Below are 17,220 nucleotides of genomic sequence, written 5' to 3'. Positions count from 1 at the left end.
TCTCAGCACCAATGTTACAGTTTTATTTTATTCATTCATCAATTATCTACAATTTAGCCCTTTTCAATTATTCTTTACTTAACTTTTTACCATAGTTTAATTACCGAAGTCACATGGTTGTATATGCAGAGCGGTCACACTTTTCTGTGCCAGTAATGGGATGAAAATATCGTACGAGATGGGAGAAAAGTATCGCCCAGATGGGAATCGCGGAAATAAATATCGAGTTTCAATTTTTTTACTAAGTGCAGCGAAAAGGTGTTTTGTGAGAAAGAAAACAAAATGTATGTGGTTCTTTACTCTGCATAGACACGAACATAATCTATAATCATGGCACTGTGCTTGCCCCATGTGGGAGCCCAAGTTTCACGCTGTTGCCAAAAGGAAAGAGCCGCACGCGGCTCCTTGTTCCGATATGGCTTCACGTCTTTTTGCAAAATGCTGTCGTCAAAATTGAGAAAGCCGCCGACGGTAACGCCAAATATGATGAAACACTTCTCATTGAAGAAAGGCAAACCATCGTAGAGCTCTCCATAGATCTCTTCGTCCACCATCAACGTGATCTTATCCCGCTGCCAGATCATTGTGTAGTTGTGGAAACTATCCCCGTAATGAGCCTTCTTCAAACGATCCTTGAGGAACTGCACAGCACGTCCATGATGCCAGACAACCATGCCGCCATAAAGGTGACTCCCGGAGATGTCCTCCTGCTGCTTGCTCTGCAGGTGAGCGTTTCCTCTGGCGTACGCAATACCTAAGAATTAACCGAAAAACTGAGTCTGCAAACTGAGAGGCAACAACTTTCTGATCGTTCACACTTACGCAGTTGTTTGGCATAATGTGTTTCCGCATATGTTGACACGGGCTGCAGCATTATGTCTAAGGTTTTAAGATGACGAAATCGTGTGGAAATTTATCTAACTTTGCCACTTACATGGAAAAAGCCAGTCGCCTTTGGGTAACTTTGCCCGCACCACGATCTTGCCGAACTTAAAGCTGAAGGAGTCCCGTGTGTGGATTTGGGCCGAGGAAACTGGAGGTTTGATGGTATAAAAGCTACCCTGGGCAATGTTGCACTCCTGCTCGGGGCTCTCGACGGCTGTGCAGCGATCTCCCAGCTTGAAACTGCCCTCGACCACCTCGCTCGCCACAATGGGAACAATGTGCAAATGGCCCTCCTTCAGGTAGGAGTTGCGCGGTGAATCATCAAAGGCCACCAGCTCCTCCTCCACATGATACATGCGCTGGCGTATGTCATGCTTCCACGTGCTGCGATTCAGCTGCGCCTCACTGAAGTTATCCTCAAAGAGCAGCTCACCCTGGCAGGTCTGACGGCTGCTACTGACGATACTCTGAGCTGGCTTGCAGCGCTTCTGCTTCTCTGGCGCCAAATAGGCCTCGCATTCACCCTCACCGCTGGGATAGGTAATGCTCCGAGAAGCGCTGTCGCGGGTAGTCAGCAATCGAGTGTTTAAAATCACTCGAGTCTCGCTCTTCTCGTAGATCTCGTCGTTGTATTGCACCAGAACAGAAATTTGCAGCTTATCATTGTTCTGCAGACTCGTCTTTTGTCTGCTGGTCCAGCTTCCATTCTTTGACTCCGTTATGTAGTCCATCAGCGCCGGACAGCTATCATCTATTTGCAGCATATAGAAGACCCGTTGCATGCCAGGCTCATCTGAAAACAGACAGACTTTTTCCTCAATCCATCGACTTGACCTTGCCGCTGGACGTTACCTGGCAAGGACACTTCAAAGCCGCGTTCATTAAGCATTTCAAAGTCAATGCTGGGAATTTTAAAGGCCACATTTTTATTGCTTTTCAGCAGCAGAAGCCACAGAGTGCAACAGAGAAGAGTTTTCCAGCGCATGACGCAGTTTTAATTGCTTTCAATTTATTCAAATTTAATCCGCAACGCTTATTGTTCTTAGAAGTCGGACATGTAACTGATGGAAAAATCTTGATTTCAAAGCTTATGCCGATTACAAGCTCGCTCAGCGCTCTCTCCCCAATCTCGGATCAAATAAGCTTTCGTTATCGCACAGCAATTCCAGTAGTCGTTCCTTCCCGCTCTCGAAGCACTAATCAGAGTGCCGTTAAAACGTCAATAATTCGGCGTCAAATGCTAGATCTGAAGAAAATATAGAATAATGTTTCGTTCACAGAGAGGAGCCTCTTCAGTGCTGGAACTTCTACATTTGAATATACCAAACTCAGTCTCTGCAAACAATCGCAAATACACGAGAACCGGTCTGGAAGACAGGCTGCAGCCGTCGCGACCTCTCGCTTGCTCAGCTGAGTCAGATCAAAGCTGGAACAAAGTTTAGTATACGAAAAGAAGCCTGAGAATGCATGGACTAACAACAATTGGCGTATTTCTGCTGCTCTGGACTAAGATTGGGCACAGCGAAGGCTATAAGGTGCCCACGGCCAAGGTGGAGCTGTTGGATAATGGTTTTCGTGTGTCAATACCAGGTAATAAATTCCATCAGTCGCTTATTTATAAAGTGCTCATTTCGTGTTCTTTCCCTTGACAGATGAGACTGGCGTGAGGTTGGTGGCTTTCAATGTGAATCGCAATCGGAATTTCACTTCGTTTACTCAGGGACAGTACAGCACACGGCTGCTGGAGCCGCAGAATAAGGTCTGGTCCCATGATTTTCTTTCTGTACCGCTGCGGGCCCATGATGTGTTGTACATTTGGACGAGTGTGCAGCATGAAAGGGCAATCTTCCAAGATCTAGCGCAACCTATTCATGTTTGCACATTGTCTGGAGAGAATCTGCCCAAGGGTTGCACGACTGAGGAGCCAACAGAGAATAACAGTCTAAACACTGAGGACACCATTCGCCCGTCATCATCATCATCTGAGAGAGCGCAGCCCGAAGTATGTGAACCATCGTCAACGACAATATCACCGGCTTCATCCGCGCCCATTTGCAAGGGGCAGTTGCTGTTCCACGAGACATTCGACCAACTGAACGAGACCCGCTGGATGCACGAGGTTCGTGTACCCCTGGACACCAAAGATGCCGAGTTTGTGCTATATGATGGAAAGGCCAGAGTCCAGGATGGCAATCTTGTGATCCAACCCATTCTGTGGTCAAGCTATCGCCCAGACCTGTCCATATCGAACTGTCGGCTGGATCTCTCCGAGCGCTGCACGGGCACGCACAACAGCCAGAAGGAGTGTTCGCTGCATACCAGTGGCAGCGGTCCAAGTGCCATCATGCCTCCGGTGGTGGCACCTCGCATCAGCACCAAGGAATCGTTTGCCATTAAATACGGACGCATAGAAATTCGGGCCAAGATGCCAAAAGGCGACTGGCTGGTCCCCCTGCTGCTGCTGGAACCACTGACAGAATGGTACGGCCAGACGGGGTACGAGTCGGGACAGCTGCGAGTGGCCATGGCCAGGGGCAACTCCAAGCTTCGTATGCCGCACGGCAAACTCGTCGATGGTCGGTCGTTGTATGCCGGGCCTGTGCTCTCCACGGATGCCCTGCAGCGCGAGGATATCTGGGCCAGTCAGCGAAGAAATGTACACTTTGGCGACGACTTTCATACGTACAGCCTGGACTGGAGCAGCGAGCGACTGCGCTTCTCAGTGGATGGACAGGTGTACGGAGAGATGCTGAGTGGCTTTGCGGAGCTGGACTTGAATAAAAGATGGAAGAAAGGTGGTCCCATGGCCCCATTCGACCGAATGGTAATATTAATTTTAAAATTAAATCGAACTCAAGTGAAATCCATATTTTATTTCAGTTCTACATCACTCTGGGAATGTCTGTTGGTGGCTTTGGGGACTTTGTGGATAATTTGCGCACTGCCACCTATGAGAAACCATGGATGAATTATCATCCGCAGGCCAAGCTGCGTTTCTTCGAGGCAAAAGATCATTGGCTTCCCTCCTGGAAGCAGCCGTCCCTACTGGTCGACTATGTACGCGTCTACGCCAACTGATAATCTTATTTATATTTTTTTCGTGTCGGAATCTTATCACGAATAAAGCTCGTACAGCCCCTCTCTCCCAGTAAAATGTTAAGCCCAGTTTAGTTGTGCCTGGCGTCGAATACGATGCAGCTTTGTCTGTTGTTGCTCTCGTTAGCTGTGTGCTGTGTGTTCGGTTTGAGGGATTTTCAGATACGGCCGCAACTTAATTATACGAAAAACGAATGGTTCTGGTTATCGCTGCCAGGTGAGTGCTTAAATATATTTTTGTTGATTAAATCCACAAATAACGTGAAATTTCATAGAGGACCAGAGGATTCGTTCCGTGTTTTTCTTCACCGACTACGGTGCAAACAAGGATGCAGCCTTTTATTACAGAGTTTATCCAAATTCAGGACATCTCTGGGCTATAAAGGAGTATCTAAATGATACCCTTCAGGTCTCGGTCATTGTTGAAACTCATCAAAAGGAGATCTTTAGCAGAACGTTTAAAATATCAGCTGGTGAAGGAGGAACAAGAGGCACTTGTGGAGTGCAGCGGGTCAAGACCACTCCACCGCGGCCCTGGAGTTGCGAGACACTTAAACTTCCCAAGAAATTTTGCATTCAATCAAATTCTCTCATCAATGACGAGCCTTGCGAATGCGGTGAACGACTGATCTTCAGAGAACAATTTGAGGATGAGAGTTGGAGAAACAATTGGCGGCATCTGGAGCAATCACAGCTTCCCTCTCCCAATTACGAGGGTGTGGCCTTCGTGGATCATCCACACAATTTATATGTGAAAGACAATGCCTTACATCTGCAAGTCACACCGTCCAACTACAGCAAAAGTAATCCATTTTATATTCAAAATTGCACCGATCAAACCAAAGATAAACAGTCCTGCGGCAGCAAGAAACCTAACAATAATTTTCGAAAGTTTTGGCCACCATATAATTCGGCGAGCATTAAATCCATTGCCACTTTCAAGTATTGTCGAATCGAAATAGAAGCAAAAATGCCAATTGGAGACTGGCTGTTCCCAGGTAACTAGAGGCCATTCGAATACGAAAGTGATTTACAATTTCACACAGTTCTCTCGCTGAAATCCGACATGGGGCGTGCCATTCGCGTGGCCATTGTCCGAGGCAACGAGCAACTGCAGGACAGTGCCGGGACCGATATTGGTGGCAAGACCCTCTTCGCCGGAGCCGTTGTGTATGGCAACAAACATGAGGCTATGCAGCATATCTCTATCGGCAAGCACTTTGGCGAAGACTTTCACAATTACACGGCCATTTGGAAGGAGAGCAGCATTACCTTCAAGGTGGATGGACGTATATATGCCAAAATAACCGACAATAACATCCTGGCGCAGTTGAGTGAGAGCATGGTAAGGCCTTGTCTGTAATGCATCGTGAAAAGAAGTACTACAATCTTTTGAAACATCTTTCTTTACAGTGTCACATCGAGCTGGCAACAACTGTCGGAGGAGAGTATAATTTCCCCGACTCGCGGATTTTATCTGACCAAAAACCTTTCCGAAACCAGCACGGTAGTCTAGCTGGTGGACTTCGAAAAGCATCAAAAAAGTGGAAACATCCTAAGCTAGTCATTAGATCAATCAGAGTTTATTCCATTAGCGATTATGATGATTATAATATTTAAAAGGAAAAACTCCAGCGGCTTTCTTCTTCAACTTCCCCGTGTTCGCATGGTAGTCTGTTTGTATGTTCTCTGTACATTTGCTGGCTATCAGAGGTGCATAACCTATGGGTTATCGCTGTCTTCAGCAACTGAATCGATGGGCAATCCCAAGTCTCAGTTTCTCTTTGTCCATTATGAAGAGTTGGTGTGTGATCGGCTGGCTGAGCAGCCTGCTGCTGGGTTTATTAAGTGCGTTCAATTTGCCGAACCCAATGGTGGAGGTACACAAATCGGAGGTGTTCGTATCGCTACCAGGGAAGCTTGAAGGTATCCAATCTACACTCTTTCGAGCTGAGCAGCTGACTGAAGAATGTGCGAACAACAACTATACGTACATATCGCACAGCCCATGGAAAGGAAAGATTAAACTCCCCAACAAGATACAGCAGGATGCCAAGCTTAGATTGCAGACACTGGTGGTACGAGAAAACAATGCGATAAGCAGCAAAACCTCCGTGTACACCATCGATATTAATGGAACGGGCCACTTGGATGCTAAACATCCCACAGCGATCCGGAAAAACATTGACTTCAAAGCTCTGATCGAGCATTGTAAGCCAGAGATAATTCGCTTAGATGAGACTGTGACAGAATATGCGGATCCGAAAGGGAGAAAGTTTTCTAGCGGTGAGCTAATCTTCGAGGACAACTTTAGTAATGGTCAACGCATCAAGGATAATTGGAAACACAAGGTGGTTTCGCATTGTACTGGTGGAGTCTATCAGGAATATGTGGCTTTTGTGGCTGATCCTAAATATTCGTATATAGACCACAACAAGCTGCACATTCATATAGCCAAACACGAACACATTCCTGGCGAGATATTCAGACTGAAAGGATGCACTCCCAGTAATCCGGATAAAGAGAGGTTGGAGTGCGGCCCACTCACACCTTTGGGAAACATTCCCCCTGTTAGATCTGCTAAGATCCATTCGAAACATTTCTCCTTCAAATACGGAAGAGTTGAGATCAGGGCCCTAATGCCGAAAGGCGATTGGTTATTCCCATGTAAGTGAATCGGATCAGCGAAAGGTCACGATATAGAGTCTACTTTTTCATTGCAGATCTCGCACTTCAGCCAAAGAAGAAAAGCTCTGCCAACAATTTCGTTGATCAAATTCGTCTCTATGCCAGGGGGAACGCTTTTCTCCAAGATAGACAACTTAATAGCTTTGATGGAAGATCGCTGTTCGGCAGTGCTCTGGTTTGGAATGCTGAGACCGATATGCGGCATACGGATTACTGGGTTATGAGCGCCAATGAAGATGCACACCATTTCTCTCATGATTTTCATGATTATACAATAATTTGGATGCCCGATCAAATTGTTTTCAAAGTAGACGGTAAATTCTTCGGTGCCATATCCAACTCTTCAGTTCTATCGAGGTTCAATGAGCAGTGTAATCTTGTGCTGGGACTTTCCGCTGGTGGTGGGATGAACTTTGACGATGATGTCCTGATGAAGGAACAAAAAGTAGCCAAATATTCAAATAGCTTTCCAAATGCTGCAAAATTGTTTAAGGAGATCCTCCAAAAGATGACTTGGGAGAAGCCCACGCTGGTGATCGATCATGTTCGGGTCTACGCCATAGACAAAGATGGAAATTAATTGTTTGTTTGTACAATGAAAGGAAATTTAATACATTCACATTCCTCCATTATTGCACAAAGCTTTACCGGGAGCTGTCTAAAATGTTTTGCCGTTGTTCTTTTTGGAGCCATTGTTTCGCGAGTTTTGTGTGGACTTCTTTTTGCGTTTATCAGATGACCAGTCGACATCGTCTTCGTCGTCTGTGCCGCCTGTATTGGCTCCAGAATGCACATACGAGGAGTTCGAGCTAGCACTGCTGCCCTCCTTGGTCGCCAGACGACGGGATGCGATGCGGGACGATATACGGCCCATGCCCATGCACTTCTCAAGATGTGGGGCAAAACGTGCTGCCGCCACTAGTCTGTCACAGTTGGGGCAGGTGCAATCAATTGCCTTCTTCGCCGTGGAAACGCCAAATATATCCAAATTTGGAACTTCGCAAATGCGATGTGTCGACTCCTCGGGCACTCCGTCCAGGGCCGACAGATTGCCGGTTTTGCGTAAATGATGAACCTCTATGAAAATGCCGGTCACAGCGTCCTCCAGCAGCGATTCGTACAGCTGATTGGCGGCTTCGTCCAGTTTCTTGGGATCTTTGGTCACTTCGCGAAAGTTGCTGGCAATCGCTTTGCGTGTGGTAGGGCTTTGAGCAGCGGCTGCCTGCGCCGGTGCTGTTGACGTTGGCATGCTCAATGTATTTGGATTTGTAGACATGATTGAACTTTATTATTTTATGGAAGATTTCTCTGGGCAGCACAAAGTGTAGTTTAAAAATTTCGATTTGTTTTCTTTTTGTGTCTACAATGTCAATGCGTTGCCAGACAGTCGCGCTTTTCTTTGTCGGATTTCAGTCGTTCTAAACCTGATTAATCTCAACAGTTTTGTAATATTTTCAATAACGTCAAATGCTTAATTTATTTATTATAAGTAAGAGTAGGATTAAGGAAGTACGCAACAAATTTTTATTCATTGAGCTGCTTCAAAAAATTTGATTAGTCTGGCAGCACTGTGAAAAATGCATTCCTGCGTAGTTGCCGTGTATCAAAACAAATACAATTTGGAGCACATTTATGATCTTTTTTGTTTAAACATATTTTAAAGAGAATCCAGTAAAAGTGAGTTAAAAGTTAGCCAATCTTGTTGAAAATGTACTAAAATATCGTTAAAAATGATTGGTTTAGTGCTGAGGGTGTGAGCTGGCTAACAAGACTAGAGCGAATGTCAAAATCGAAGAATACATAAAAAACAGCTTTCTCGGACTGCACAACAATCTTTCTGGAACTGCAAGCAAATTGCTAAAATGCTGCTAAATAAAAAGGTGCACATATATCAGCAGTTAGTCGAAAGGCTCTTTGATAAATGCCAGAGGATTCAGGCTGACAATGAACGCTGTGTTATGAGGTAAAACAAACAGAAAGATTTCCTGATCGTTAATTTTACGAGTAATTTTCAGAGTAAATGCTATAAAAAAGACATTGCGACGACGAAATTTCGATGTGGAGATGCTGAAACGTCGACTGGACAAACATGGCGACAATTGGCGTTCAGTGCCCATGGTGGCGCCGCATCCCAAGGGCAAGACTGAGCAAAAGCGACGAGGACCGAAACCGAAAAACAAACAGGCCCCCGATGGGGGAACGGCACCCGCAAATCCCACACGCAAGCCCCGGAAGCAGCGTGCAAAACAACCTCAACCCAATCTCAACTCCACAATGCAGCAGCAGCCACATTCTGGTATATGCTGACATCAATTGATTCTTGCAATTGTATACATATTTAAGAGTCAAAGCTAATACATAATTCTTATTCATATTTTTCCGTACTTAAAAGCTAAAACAGAGAAATTCAACGGCATTGAATGCTGGCAGGGAATTCGTTATATAGAATGTCTCCCTGCTTTTATTCGGCCTGCCTTAAGCGTGCCAGACGCTGGGTGAGTTCATCTTGCTCCTGCGAGACCTGGGTGGTGGAGGCACCAATCGTTTGGCTCTGTACACCGCTGGGCAGCTCCATGTTCAGCTCGAGGCCAGCCTCGTCGGCCACTTGCTGCAACAGATTGTCGACATCGCCCTGGGGCACCGAGGTGGTGACAGTATCAGACATGGTGCCCTCCATCACAGAGCTCTGCACGTCCAAGTCCTCGAATTGGGATTCGAACTTTTCCATTAGAGATGAGATTTTCTCCAAATTCATGCCCTTCATGGCCGCATCCATGGCCTTGACCACGCCAGCCATGGAGCCAGTGACTTTGCGTGTGGTCAGCGCAGACTGCACACGACTGGCTACTGCATCCACTCGAGCACTCATGCGCAAGTAGTTGACGGCCTGGTTCTTCTGTCGAATGGCGTTCTCAGCGTGAATGCGGGCCACATCCATGTTGCCCTTTTGGATGGCCTTCTTGGCTTTGGCCTTCTCCGTCTTCTCCTCCTTCTCGCATTTCTTGGAGTTTCGCTCCAGCTCCTTTACCGCAAATTTTAGATTAAAGAGATGTTCTGTATGTGGAGTAAAGAGGGTGGTGTGGGTGAGCAATATTCTTTGTGGGGCCAGACAGCCGCCTGGTGCATGGCGTCATCGCACTGCTTTACTTACTTTCCATTGATGAGGTGGACATGTCGTTACCCAGCTTGATGAATTTACTATTTCAAATGAGATAAAAAAAGGGCAGTTGGTATCAACTGGAAATGGGGAATTTTATTTTACGTTGTTTTATCGCGATGAATCACTTTGTTTGTCAGATTTATCAGACAGTGTTGGGAAACACACATGAAACAGCTGACTGCTAAAGGAGTGTTGTCAGATTCAGTGTGACCGCTGAATAATTGATATTATTACCGACACACCCTCGGAAATATACCGAAATATACTCTTGCATTTTCAAAATATACGGTAAATATACCGTAGTCTTAAATCAGATTCCTCGATTTTGATGTTCTATTTGATAAAACTAGCTTGCAAAGACTTTCACCACTGAAACAATAATTTAATCCGATTGAACAATCAATTTTTATATTATAAATACGCCTTTTTATTGGATTGACCTTATTTTTATTTGAATTTTTTATTCAAATCACCCTCTTGGGAGCACGGGTGGTTTGTGTTGAGTATTTAAATTGTAGACAACATGTAGAGACACATGTGGGTTAACTGATATCACTAAGAATTTTTGAAAAATGGCGCGCGCAACAAAAGAGGAAAATAAATTCTATTGTTTTTCTGAAATCCTACGTTTCTGAACTAATCACCTATGGATGGTGTTTTCATTGATTTTATTTCTTTTCTTTTATTTCTATATATTATTGTCTATAGTCATAATATATTTTATTTTATATTTTGTTGTTCTCATTAGTTGTTCAAACTCCCTTTGCAAAGGAAAAGAGCTTTCAAACTCCCTTAAGAAACTGCTAAAGGAGTGTTGTAAGGCGCAAGATCGAGTAAGGCGGTTATTTTTAAAAATCTTTTGATTCATTCATTAATATTTCACATCTGTAAATTTAAATCTCAGGGGAATGTTTGGCATGTTTAGGAACGAGCTAGTGAAGGCATTTTCTGTGGGGTAATTGAACTCTATGTGGAAGTTTCGCACCAGATTAGCCACGGTCAACTCCATCTCAAGGTCTACGATTCGCTTGCCCACACACATGCGGGGACCAAAGCCAAACGGTAAGTAGACAAATGGATTCAAATTATTCCGCAAAAGCGAATCTGTGCTGTCGTCGCCCTGGGGGCGTACCCAGCGCTCTGGCAGATATTCTTTGGGTCGGGGATAGAAGCGTTCGTCGCGCAGCAAATTAGTGGAGAGCATGAGGAGATTCGTGCCCTGGGGTATGCGATAGCCATCCAGCACGACATCTGTTCCAGCCGATCGGATATTGCCGAAGGTAACGGGATACATCCTCATCGCTTCCTTTATGCAGGCACGCAGGTATGGCAACGATTTCATCTCCGCCAAAGTGAACTGGCGGTCTGGCTGGGGCAGCCTGGACACTATTTCCTCGCGCAGCTTCTTTTGCTGCTGGGGATTCTTCGCCAGACTCAGGAGGATTCCAGTTAGGGCCGAGGAGGTGGTGTCCACAGCTCCCATGAGCATGTCCATGGCCATGACCACGGCGAACTTTCGATTGATTTGCAGCAGCTGCTCCAAGACACTCTTACGGCCCACACGCTCCGCTGCCGACTGGCCCTCTATGCGTGCCACAGCCTCGTTTACGTACATCGAGCAGGTGTCAAAGATCACATCCGATGCCTTACTGAATTTCCTGTACGTGGGCGTGCTGATGTACTTGTACACCGACGGCTTTATGCCTAGCTCGAAGAAGCATAGTAGGAAGATTTTAATGTTTCTGAAGAGCTCTAGGGCCTCTGGCCTTTGATCGGAGTCCCGTAGAAGTCCCAGCTCGCGGTCCAGGGCCACCACAGCCACAGACTCAAAGGTCAGGGTATTTATGGTATCGAGAAAGTTTCCAGGCACCTCCTGTGACTCCGTATCCCGAATGGCCCTGATGCGATCTATAAATTGCGTGTTGACCCGCTGCATAGGCTCCAAGTACAAGTCAGCGTTGCGATGCTGCATCAAAATAGGGTTCGCCGCGCTGCGGAGACGGCCCCACTCTGGACCACTGCAAATGGATATCAGCAACTGGGAACTCTGTGGCAGATGCTACACTTACTTGCTGATCAGTCCAGTGCAGTCCTTGAAGAATCCGTCCTTGCGATTTGCACGATAATGCAGCACTGGTTCGGCCCCCCCTCTCACCGGCCACTGTCCCTCGGTGCGGTAGACTCTCTCGAAGTTCTCCACCTTGAACGTGAACACAGTGGTGGGCATGCCGAACAGGCCTGGTACCCGACATAGGTCCCCGAATCGCGACTGGTACAGATCCATTAGCTGGACCATATCCAGATCATGGAACTCGCCGCCCTTCTGGAAGCCACGCCACAATTGCCAACGTGTTGGACCGGGAATCTCTGCGAAAGGTTTTGCTGTAGTCCAGTCCACCTCCAACTGCTCCATGTACGATGAGCTGGCTGGTGCCGTATCTATGGTCCGCCGGGGGGTGACCTGGAGCCCAGATAGGCTAGACCTGGCGCTGATGCCCTGTTGCACTGCTCGTCGTATCATCGCCGCTATCTCTCAGTGAAATGCCAGCAGACAAGTGGGAAGTAAACAAGTTGACAAAGCTTTTGTGGAAAGCTCTCGATGTATTTAATAAGTTTGTGTAAACTTAATGTCGTTTTGTTTTGTTATCTCTCGCCCAAGTGGGAACTTGAAGCAAAAGCTTCGATCTTTTCCAGAGTATGCATGCACCTACGGTACTTTAACCAACGTACGGTACTTTACACAGTCGAGTCTTGTGACATTAAGATGGCCCCTACTCATGTATACGGACAATTCTGCATAATGTGGAATTGATTTAATTTAAACTGTTCTAAGTGGCCACTAAAGTGGAGAACAACACAATAAATTACTTTGTTGTTATGCCTACATGCAATTTCATTTTATTCATATTTATTTATAGCAAATTCTGGACTTCCTTTTGGACAATAGGCATACGAATATGTACAATGATATGTCCAAGCAATGATAGCTCGCCTCGGTTGTTGATATAAGTTAAACCTAAAGCAAAAACTACCTAGATTGCAAGTGCCACTAAAAATACAACCCATCTAACTAATAAGTACCCAGATACTACTGCCGTGCAGGTACCACCGCACATAGCAACAATCAATTGGGGAAAACAACTTTATCTAACCAATTTCGAGTGCCAAAACTAGATTTTAAATACGTAAATTGTGTGTGGCTCATATTACATTTTCGCTGGACCACACACATGGGGCATGCTGAGTGGCTGGCTGTGTGGCTAGCTGTGTGGCTGTGCGGGTCATCCACAATACGCTCCATCCATTCCACTGTTATCCAAAGCCATCAATAATATATGAGTCTCAAACGCTTGCATTGGAACACAAAGGACAGAAGCAAAACGCATTTTATGTGCATTTCAAAAACAATAAACCAAAACAAAAGGGCCAAATCGTTCCAATACACACACACACACACACACACAGGGAGAGACAGAGAAACAATAGAGGGTAAGGGCTTCTATTGTTTTGACCAACTTTGCGGAGCTCCCGCCACCATCCTCTGCTCCTCGTCCAACCCACTGACCGACCGACCGACCACTAGAGAATGTATTACATATTAAGTCTGATAACACGTTGCGGCCTTAAATTATAGCTGAGGCCCGTTATGGCCACAACCACGCCCACACGAAAGAGGGGCGCAAATAAAAATTACAACAGCAAAGTGCAGAACGGCAAGCCACACACCTGAGGGAGCAGAACGGTGCCGATGGCAGAGAATTCACTGTCCAACTTACGAGAAGTACAAATATATCTATGCTAAGTGACCAGCGATTACAGAGGGATTACAGCTTGACTGAAGATATCGTAAGCAGAATTTTATTTATGCATAAATTTATTATACCATAGACCATATTTGTATGTACAAATTGGTATAATAAGTAGCTCCAGCTCTGGTAGGTACAAATGTAAATTATAATCGAAGCACCCACTTTTCCTCAAGTACATACGTCTGTACATATTACAAGAAGCAAACAAATTACACAATTGACCGCCAAACAAGCCGCAAAAACTTGGCCAAATTAACTGCGTCTGTGCGCCGCACAACAACAAAAAGTTTGTACATAAATTTTGTAAATTATTATACATATATAATGTTGGGACCACACCACAAAGTATTTATATGACATACATAAGTACATACATACATTTATGTATTAAAGGTATTAATGTATATAGGGGCGCGGTTTTTTTGCTTTCTGCACAACACAGAGCTGGGGTATTATCCATTAGTTTTGCTGCTTTGTGGCACTAATAGCCTTGCCGCTGGATTGAATATACATCAATGTCATAAATAGTTAGAAACTTAAACGAAAATGTCCCACAAAAAGAGGATAATTTGATTTTTAAGACTTCAATTTGCTGTATGCATTGACCCAAATCGATGTCATCTGTCTAGGGGGAAGGACTGGAGGGGAAGGGCCGGGCTGGGTTGCATTAATTTCCAATAACTCTTCCATTTGCCTGTCATAATCGGAATCTAGCCAAACTGCCACTTGAGTGGAAATGCTTTGACATTATCATAACTGCATCAGATGTTCAATAATTCCTTCGTTTCTTTTTTTGCATTCCCTCTTTGCTTGCACACTTCAAACGGAATCGGAATCCACCATGAGGAGGCGACGGCGGGTGACACCTTCAAACCAAAGGCAAACAGCCGGATTTCTTTCTCCGATTTTTCTTATTTTTTTGTTCGTTGTCCCATCGCTTCTTGCTCTTTATCACGCGCCAACTGTAGCACCAGGGGTAGACTAGGGGAATGGGCGGAACCACGCGAAGAAGGCAGGCAAGCAGCGCAATCAGGATCCAGACCAAGTCCCAGACACAGGAACAGACCATTCCCATCTCCCCTTACCAGACACTCAGCCAAAGGCAACGAAAAGATTAAATCAGCGCAAAGTGCAAACACTGTGTCAAGTGTAGAGTGTAGACCGAGTCGGGCGGAGGACCAGGCACCCCGCCCAGACACGGCCAAAGACACACGGGAGCGGGCCATTGATATGGACGCCCGCCCCGACACGCCCCCTAACCGGCTCTGCTTTCGTGGGACCAAAATACCGACTAAAAAAAGAAAGAAAGCGGATAAATGTCAATCAAATTAACTGGCAATGCGATATGCAGCGATAGTAAGGAGAGGTACATAGGTAGCAGGCAGCTGACACACACGGAAGTTCCTATTTTTTTTTGAGAATTTCTTCTCCTTCCTGGAATTAAATTACACACTTCCTTGTGTGTGTTCGAAATGCACGTAATAAAGAGGATACGGGAAGTGATTAAGGGGTTACATAGAAATTTCAGATTAAATAAGATCCCAAAGCAGTTCAATTTGATCCAAGATACCATTTTGTAGTCAATAAAAGACATTGCTTGAGGCATTTTATTAAATTGATTACACCTCACGCCCATATAATCGGATTGGCTTTTCAACCCCCTCATTCACCATTATTTAATTTATTAAATTATTAACTGTTTGAAGCCATAAAACTTGCCACGTATTAACAGTTAATTGTTTGCTACAATTAAATGTTGGCATCCCTGAATTCAACAAGTTCCCTTTTGCCCTTTTCCCCACAAGTTAAACCGAAAGAACCCTGGCCACAAATGGGAATTCACACTAAGTACATATGGTAAATGAATGTGTATGCAAATAAAATTAAGAGAAAAACGCGATGTAAGCATAATTTGTTGCAGTTTTTGCATGTAGAGCAACTTTGCTGAAGGAGAACAAATGTGTAAAATCCCAGAGTAATTAACTTGAAGAAGAAACTTTGCTAAATGCCTGTAAACAGGAAGCGGGAAACGGGAATCGGGAAACGGGAAACTTACTCGCAATTAATGCAAAGAAGAAATAAATGGCAAATATTGTACAACATTTCAAATGCCTTTTGTGCAAGAGATGACTGCCATGACTCTGACTCTGACTCTGACTCTGACTGTGCCCTCGAGTCTCGAACTAATTTAAGGCCCATTAAATGCAGGCAGCAACAGGAAAACATTTCAGATATTCCTTTGATAATTACAAACAGATGGCGGCAGCATGGAGGCAGGATGGGCCAACAGGGGAGTCTCCGTCAGACATCAATCGATGACAACCGTGGCCCCATCTCTCGGTCCACGCCCTGGGGCTAACCACAAGCCGCAAGTCCATCATCGATTGTGGTTCAAATTGCGTTAATATTCGATTCGATTCGATGCGATGCGATGCGATGGGCCTTCATCAATGGATGGGCTGGCAGTAAACAACAGGGCAGAGCGCAGAGAGCAGAGCAAAGCGAGTGTCTGCATAATTGTCATTATCGTTGGATATGTTTGAATGCCAATGGTTTCAGCATTTGTTGAACTATCAAAGTCCATTAACTGTGGCATTTGCCTGCAGCTAATCCAACTACGTATTTTTGGGGTATCAAGACATTCCTTTGTTCTCTTTAATGCATTTCCTAGTTCACATTCAAGTGTGCCCTTTTTCATTAAAACTTTCCCTTTAGTTTCTTTACGAATTTATTCTGAAATTTTGCAGTAGAAGAAACTTCTCTTCCCCCTCTGTTTTCATTAACAAATTCCTAACCCACTGACCAAACTTTATGTTTAACATACTGATCCTAGTGCCACAATTTCCATTCTCTCTCCTCTCTCCCCCCGAATAATTATTTCATTTTGTATTAATTTCCCGTTTTCTCTCATTCGCTTTTCAGTTCACGAATCTCGGAATTGTGTGTCGGAGGAGGGAGGTCGGGGGGTCGGGTGTCGGAGTTCCCAACAATTAGCCAGTCCCTAAGTCGGAGCCGGCTAGGCTTAACACGGATGCCGAACCCTTTCCTAGCTTGCCGTAACCCCATTTCAGAGACATTGCCCCCTGTGGGATGTGGGATGGGTCGGGTACGGTCTGCTTCCTGGCTCGAAAACCCCCCATTGGGACCTAGCTTTTCGATGCACGACACGACATAGTTCCATTAAACTTTCGACGATAACGCGCCAAACTTTGCGCCCAGCAAAACTCTCAGTAATTTGCAGGAAGTCGGCCCCCCGTGAAGTCCCGACCCGTCCTGCCAATCTCCTCCCCAAGCTCCCAAGGCCCTGGCTGGCCATAAGTTAGGCGCTGCACTAATCAAGCGTTGCATACCAGACCAGGACGGCACAGCAAAAGAACAGAAGAGACCAGACCAGACCAGACCAGACCAAGCTCCAGGCAAATGCAGAGTCAGTGGCAAAGGCAAAAACAGAGGCGGAGACTCTCAACATCGAGGCATTTATTAATAACGCGAACTTTAAATAACCCAGCAAAACTTAAGTCAAGTCCTTCCTGCCATGCCTGCAGGTCTCGCCTTGGTTCCTATGCGGTTGCCAGATAATTG

The 17,220-nt window shown here is 45.4% G+C and overlaps 8 protein-coding genes across 9 annotated transcripts; 4 read left to right on the top strand and 4 right to left on the bottom strand.

Annotated features, from left to right (window-relative positions):
• Positions 1-283: 283 nt before the first annotated feature.
• LOC117579028 (gram-negative bacteria-binding protein 1) lies at positions 284-4,039 on the top strand. Of its 2 annotated transcripts, XM_034264713.1 has the most exons (4): positions 284-288; positions 2,339-2,475; positions 2,538-3,709; positions 3,766-4,039. In XM_034264713.1, exons 2-4 carry the CDS (start codon positions 2,349-2,351, stop codon positions 3,961-3,963), a joined length of 1,497 nt encoding a protein of 498 aa, XP_034120604.1. In that variant the 5' UTR covers positions 284-288; positions 2,339-2,348; the 3' UTR covers positions 3,964-4,039. The 2 variants fall into 2 exon arrangements, with proteins under 2 accessions (XP_034120604.1, XP_034120605.1); XM_034264714.1 differs by lacking the exon at positions 284-288 and having other exon boundaries at positions 2,173-2,475.
• LOC117579031 (gram-negative bacteria-binding protein 2-like) lies at positions 288-1,938 on the bottom strand. The gene is made up of 4 exons (XM_034264716.1): positions 1,738-1,938; positions 935-1,678; positions 823-879; positions 288-754 (listed from the first exon to the last, which is right to left on the bottom strand). Exons 1-4 carry the CDS (start codon positions 1,868-1,870, stop codon positions 297-299), a joined length of 1,392 nt encoding a protein of 463 aa, XP_034120607.1. The 5' UTR covers positions 1,871-1,938; the 3' UTR covers positions 288-296.
• A 23-nt stretch (positions 4,040-4,062) lies between the features above and the next one.
• Positions 4,063-5,612, top strand: LOC117579032 (gram-negative bacteria-binding protein 2-like). The gene is made up of 4 exons (XM_034264717.1): positions 4,063-4,198; positions 4,257-4,979; positions 5,028-5,326; positions 5,395-5,612. The coding sequence occupies exons 1-4, from the start codon at positions 4,078-4,080 to the stop codon at positions 5,599-5,601; spliced, it is 1,350 nt and encodes a 449-aa protein (XP_034120608.1). The 5' UTR covers positions 4,063-4,077; the 3' UTR covers positions 5,602-5,612.
• A 144-nt stretch (positions 5,613-5,756) lies between these two features.
• LOC117579030 (gram-negative bacteria-binding protein 2-like) lies at positions 5,757-7,289 on the top strand. Its single transcript, XM_034264715.1, has 2 exons — positions 5,757-6,648; positions 6,705-7,289. The coding sequence occupies exons 1-2, from the start codon at positions 5,775-5,777 to the stop codon at positions 7,247-7,249; spliced, it is 1,419 nt and encodes a 472-aa protein (XP_034120606.1). The 5' UTR covers positions 5,757-5,774; the 3' UTR covers positions 7,250-7,289.
• LOC117579033 (SAGA-associated factor 11 homolog) lies at positions 7,253-8,099 on the bottom strand. The gene has a single exon (XM_034264719.1). It carries the CDS (start codon positions 7,943-7,945, stop codon positions 7,328-7,330), a length of 618 nt encoding a protein of 205 aa, XP_034120610.1. The 5' UTR covers positions 7,946-8,099; the 3' UTR covers positions 7,253-7,327.
• Positions 8,100-8,379: 280 nt separating this feature from the next.
• LOC117579035 lies at positions 8,380-9,043 on the top strand. Its single transcript, XM_034264721.1, has 2 exons — positions 8,380-8,632; positions 8,685-9,043. Exons 1-2 carry the CDS (start codon positions 8,532-8,534, stop codon positions 8,974-8,976), a joined length of 393 nt encoding a protein of 130 aa, XP_034120612.1. The 5' UTR covers positions 8,380-8,531; the 3' UTR covers positions 8,977-9,043.
• On the bottom strand, positions 9,007-9,971 carry LOC117579034 (charged multivesicular body protein 1b). Its single transcript, XM_034264720.1, has 2 exons — positions 9,821-9,971; positions 9,007-9,723 (listed from the first exon to the last, which is right to left on the bottom strand). The coding sequence occupies exons 1-2, from the start codon at positions 9,840-9,842 to the stop codon at positions 9,131-9,133; spliced, it is 615 nt and encodes a 204-aa protein (XP_034120611.1). The 5' UTR covers positions 9,843-9,971; the 3' UTR covers positions 9,007-9,130.
• Positions 9,972-10,671: 700 nt separating this feature from the next.
• LOC117579774 (probable cytochrome P450 12c1, mitochondrial) lies at positions 10,672-12,367 on the bottom strand. Its single transcript, XM_034265830.1, has 2 exons — positions 11,899-12,367; positions 10,672-11,847 (listed from the first exon to the last, which is right to left on the bottom strand). The coding sequence occupies exons 1-2, from the start codon at positions 12,348-12,350 to the stop codon at positions 10,701-10,703; spliced, it is 1,599 nt and encodes a 532-aa protein (XP_034121721.1). The 5' UTR covers positions 12,351-12,367; the 3' UTR covers positions 10,672-10,700.
• Between the last annotated feature and the right edge of the window lie 4,853 nt (positions 12,368-17,220).

Source organism: Drosophila guanche, unplaced genomic scaffold, assembly GCF_900245975.1.
Source record: "Drosophila guanche unplaced genomic scaffold, DGUA_6, whole genome shotgun sequence".
Taxonomy (NCBI): Eukaryota; Metazoa; Arthropoda; class Insecta; order Diptera; family Drosophilidae; genus Drosophila; species Drosophila guanche.
The sequence above is the reverse complement of the archived record's forward strand: the minus strand, read 5'-3'. Positions and strand labels throughout refer to the sequence as shown.

Coding starts and splice junctions, on each gene's coding strand:
- LOC117579028 (XM_034264713.1), top strand. CDS start 2,349: ATGCATGGACTAACAACAATTGGCGTATTTCTGCTGCTCTGGACTAAG. Junction 2,476..2,537: donor TTTTCGTGTGTCAATACCAG/GTAATAAATTCC, acceptor TTCCCTTGACAG/ATGAGACTGGCGTGAGGTTG. Junction 3,710..3,765: donor TGGCCCCATTCGACCGAATG/GTAATATTAATT, acceptor ATTTTATTTCAG/TTCTACATCACTCTGGGAAT.
- LOC117579034 (XM_034264720.1), bottom strand. CDS start 9,842: ATGTCCACCTCATCAATGGAAA. Junction 9,724..9,820: donor GTCCACCTCATCAATGGAAA/GTAAGTAAAGCA, acceptor CTCCACATACAG/AACATCTCTTTAATCTAAAA.
- LOC117579030 (XM_034264715.1), top strand. CDS start 5,775: ATGAAGAGTTGGTGTGTGATCGGCTGGCTGAGCAGCCTGCTGCTGGGT. Junction 6,649..6,704: donor AGGCGATTGGTTATTCCCAT/GTAAGTGAATCG, acceptor TTTTCATTGCAG/ATCTCGCACTTCAGCCAAAG.
- LOC117579032 (XM_034264717.1), top strand. CDS start 4,078: ATGCAGCTTTGTCTGTTGTTGCTCTCGTTAGCTGTGTGCTGTGTGTTC. Junction 4,199..4,256: donor GTTCTGGTTATCGCTGCCAG/GTGAGTGCTTAA, acceptor GAAATTTCATAG/AGGACCAGAGGATTCGTTCC. Junction 5,327..5,394: donor CGCAGTTGAGTGAGAGCATG/GTAAGGCCTTGT, acceptor CTTTCTTTACAG/TGTCACATCGAGCTGGCAAC.
- LOC117579035 (XM_034264721.1), top strand. CDS start 8,532: ATGCTGCTAAATAAAAAGGTGCACATATATCAGCAGTTAGTCGAAAGG. Junction 8,633..8,684: donor AATGAACGCTGTGTTATGAG/GTAAAACAAACA, acceptor AGTAATTTTCAG/AGTAAATGCTATAAAAAAGA.
- LOC117579031 (XM_034264716.1), bottom strand. CDS start 1,870: ATGCGCTGGAAAACTCTTCTCTGTTGCACTCTGTGGCTTCTGCTGCTG. Junction 880..934: donor AGGCGACTGGCTTTTTCCAT/GTAAGTGGCAAA, acceptor TTAAAACCTTAG/ACATAATGCTGCAGCCCGTG. Junction 755..822: donor ACATTATGCCAAACAACTGC/GTAAGTGTGAAC, acceptor GTTAATTCTTAG/GTATTGCGTACGCCAGAGGA.
- LOC117579033 (XM_034264719.1), bottom strand. CDS start 7,945: ATGTCTACAAATCCAAATACATTGAGCATGCCAACGTCAACAGCACCG.
- LOC117579774 (XM_034265830.1), bottom strand. CDS start 12,350: ATGATACGACGAGCAGTGCAACAGGGCATCAGCGCCAGGTCTAGCCTA. Junction 11,848..11,898: donor TGCACTGGACTGATCAGCAA/GTAAGTGTAGCA, acceptor ATCCATTTGCAG/TGGTCCAGAGTGGGGCCGTC.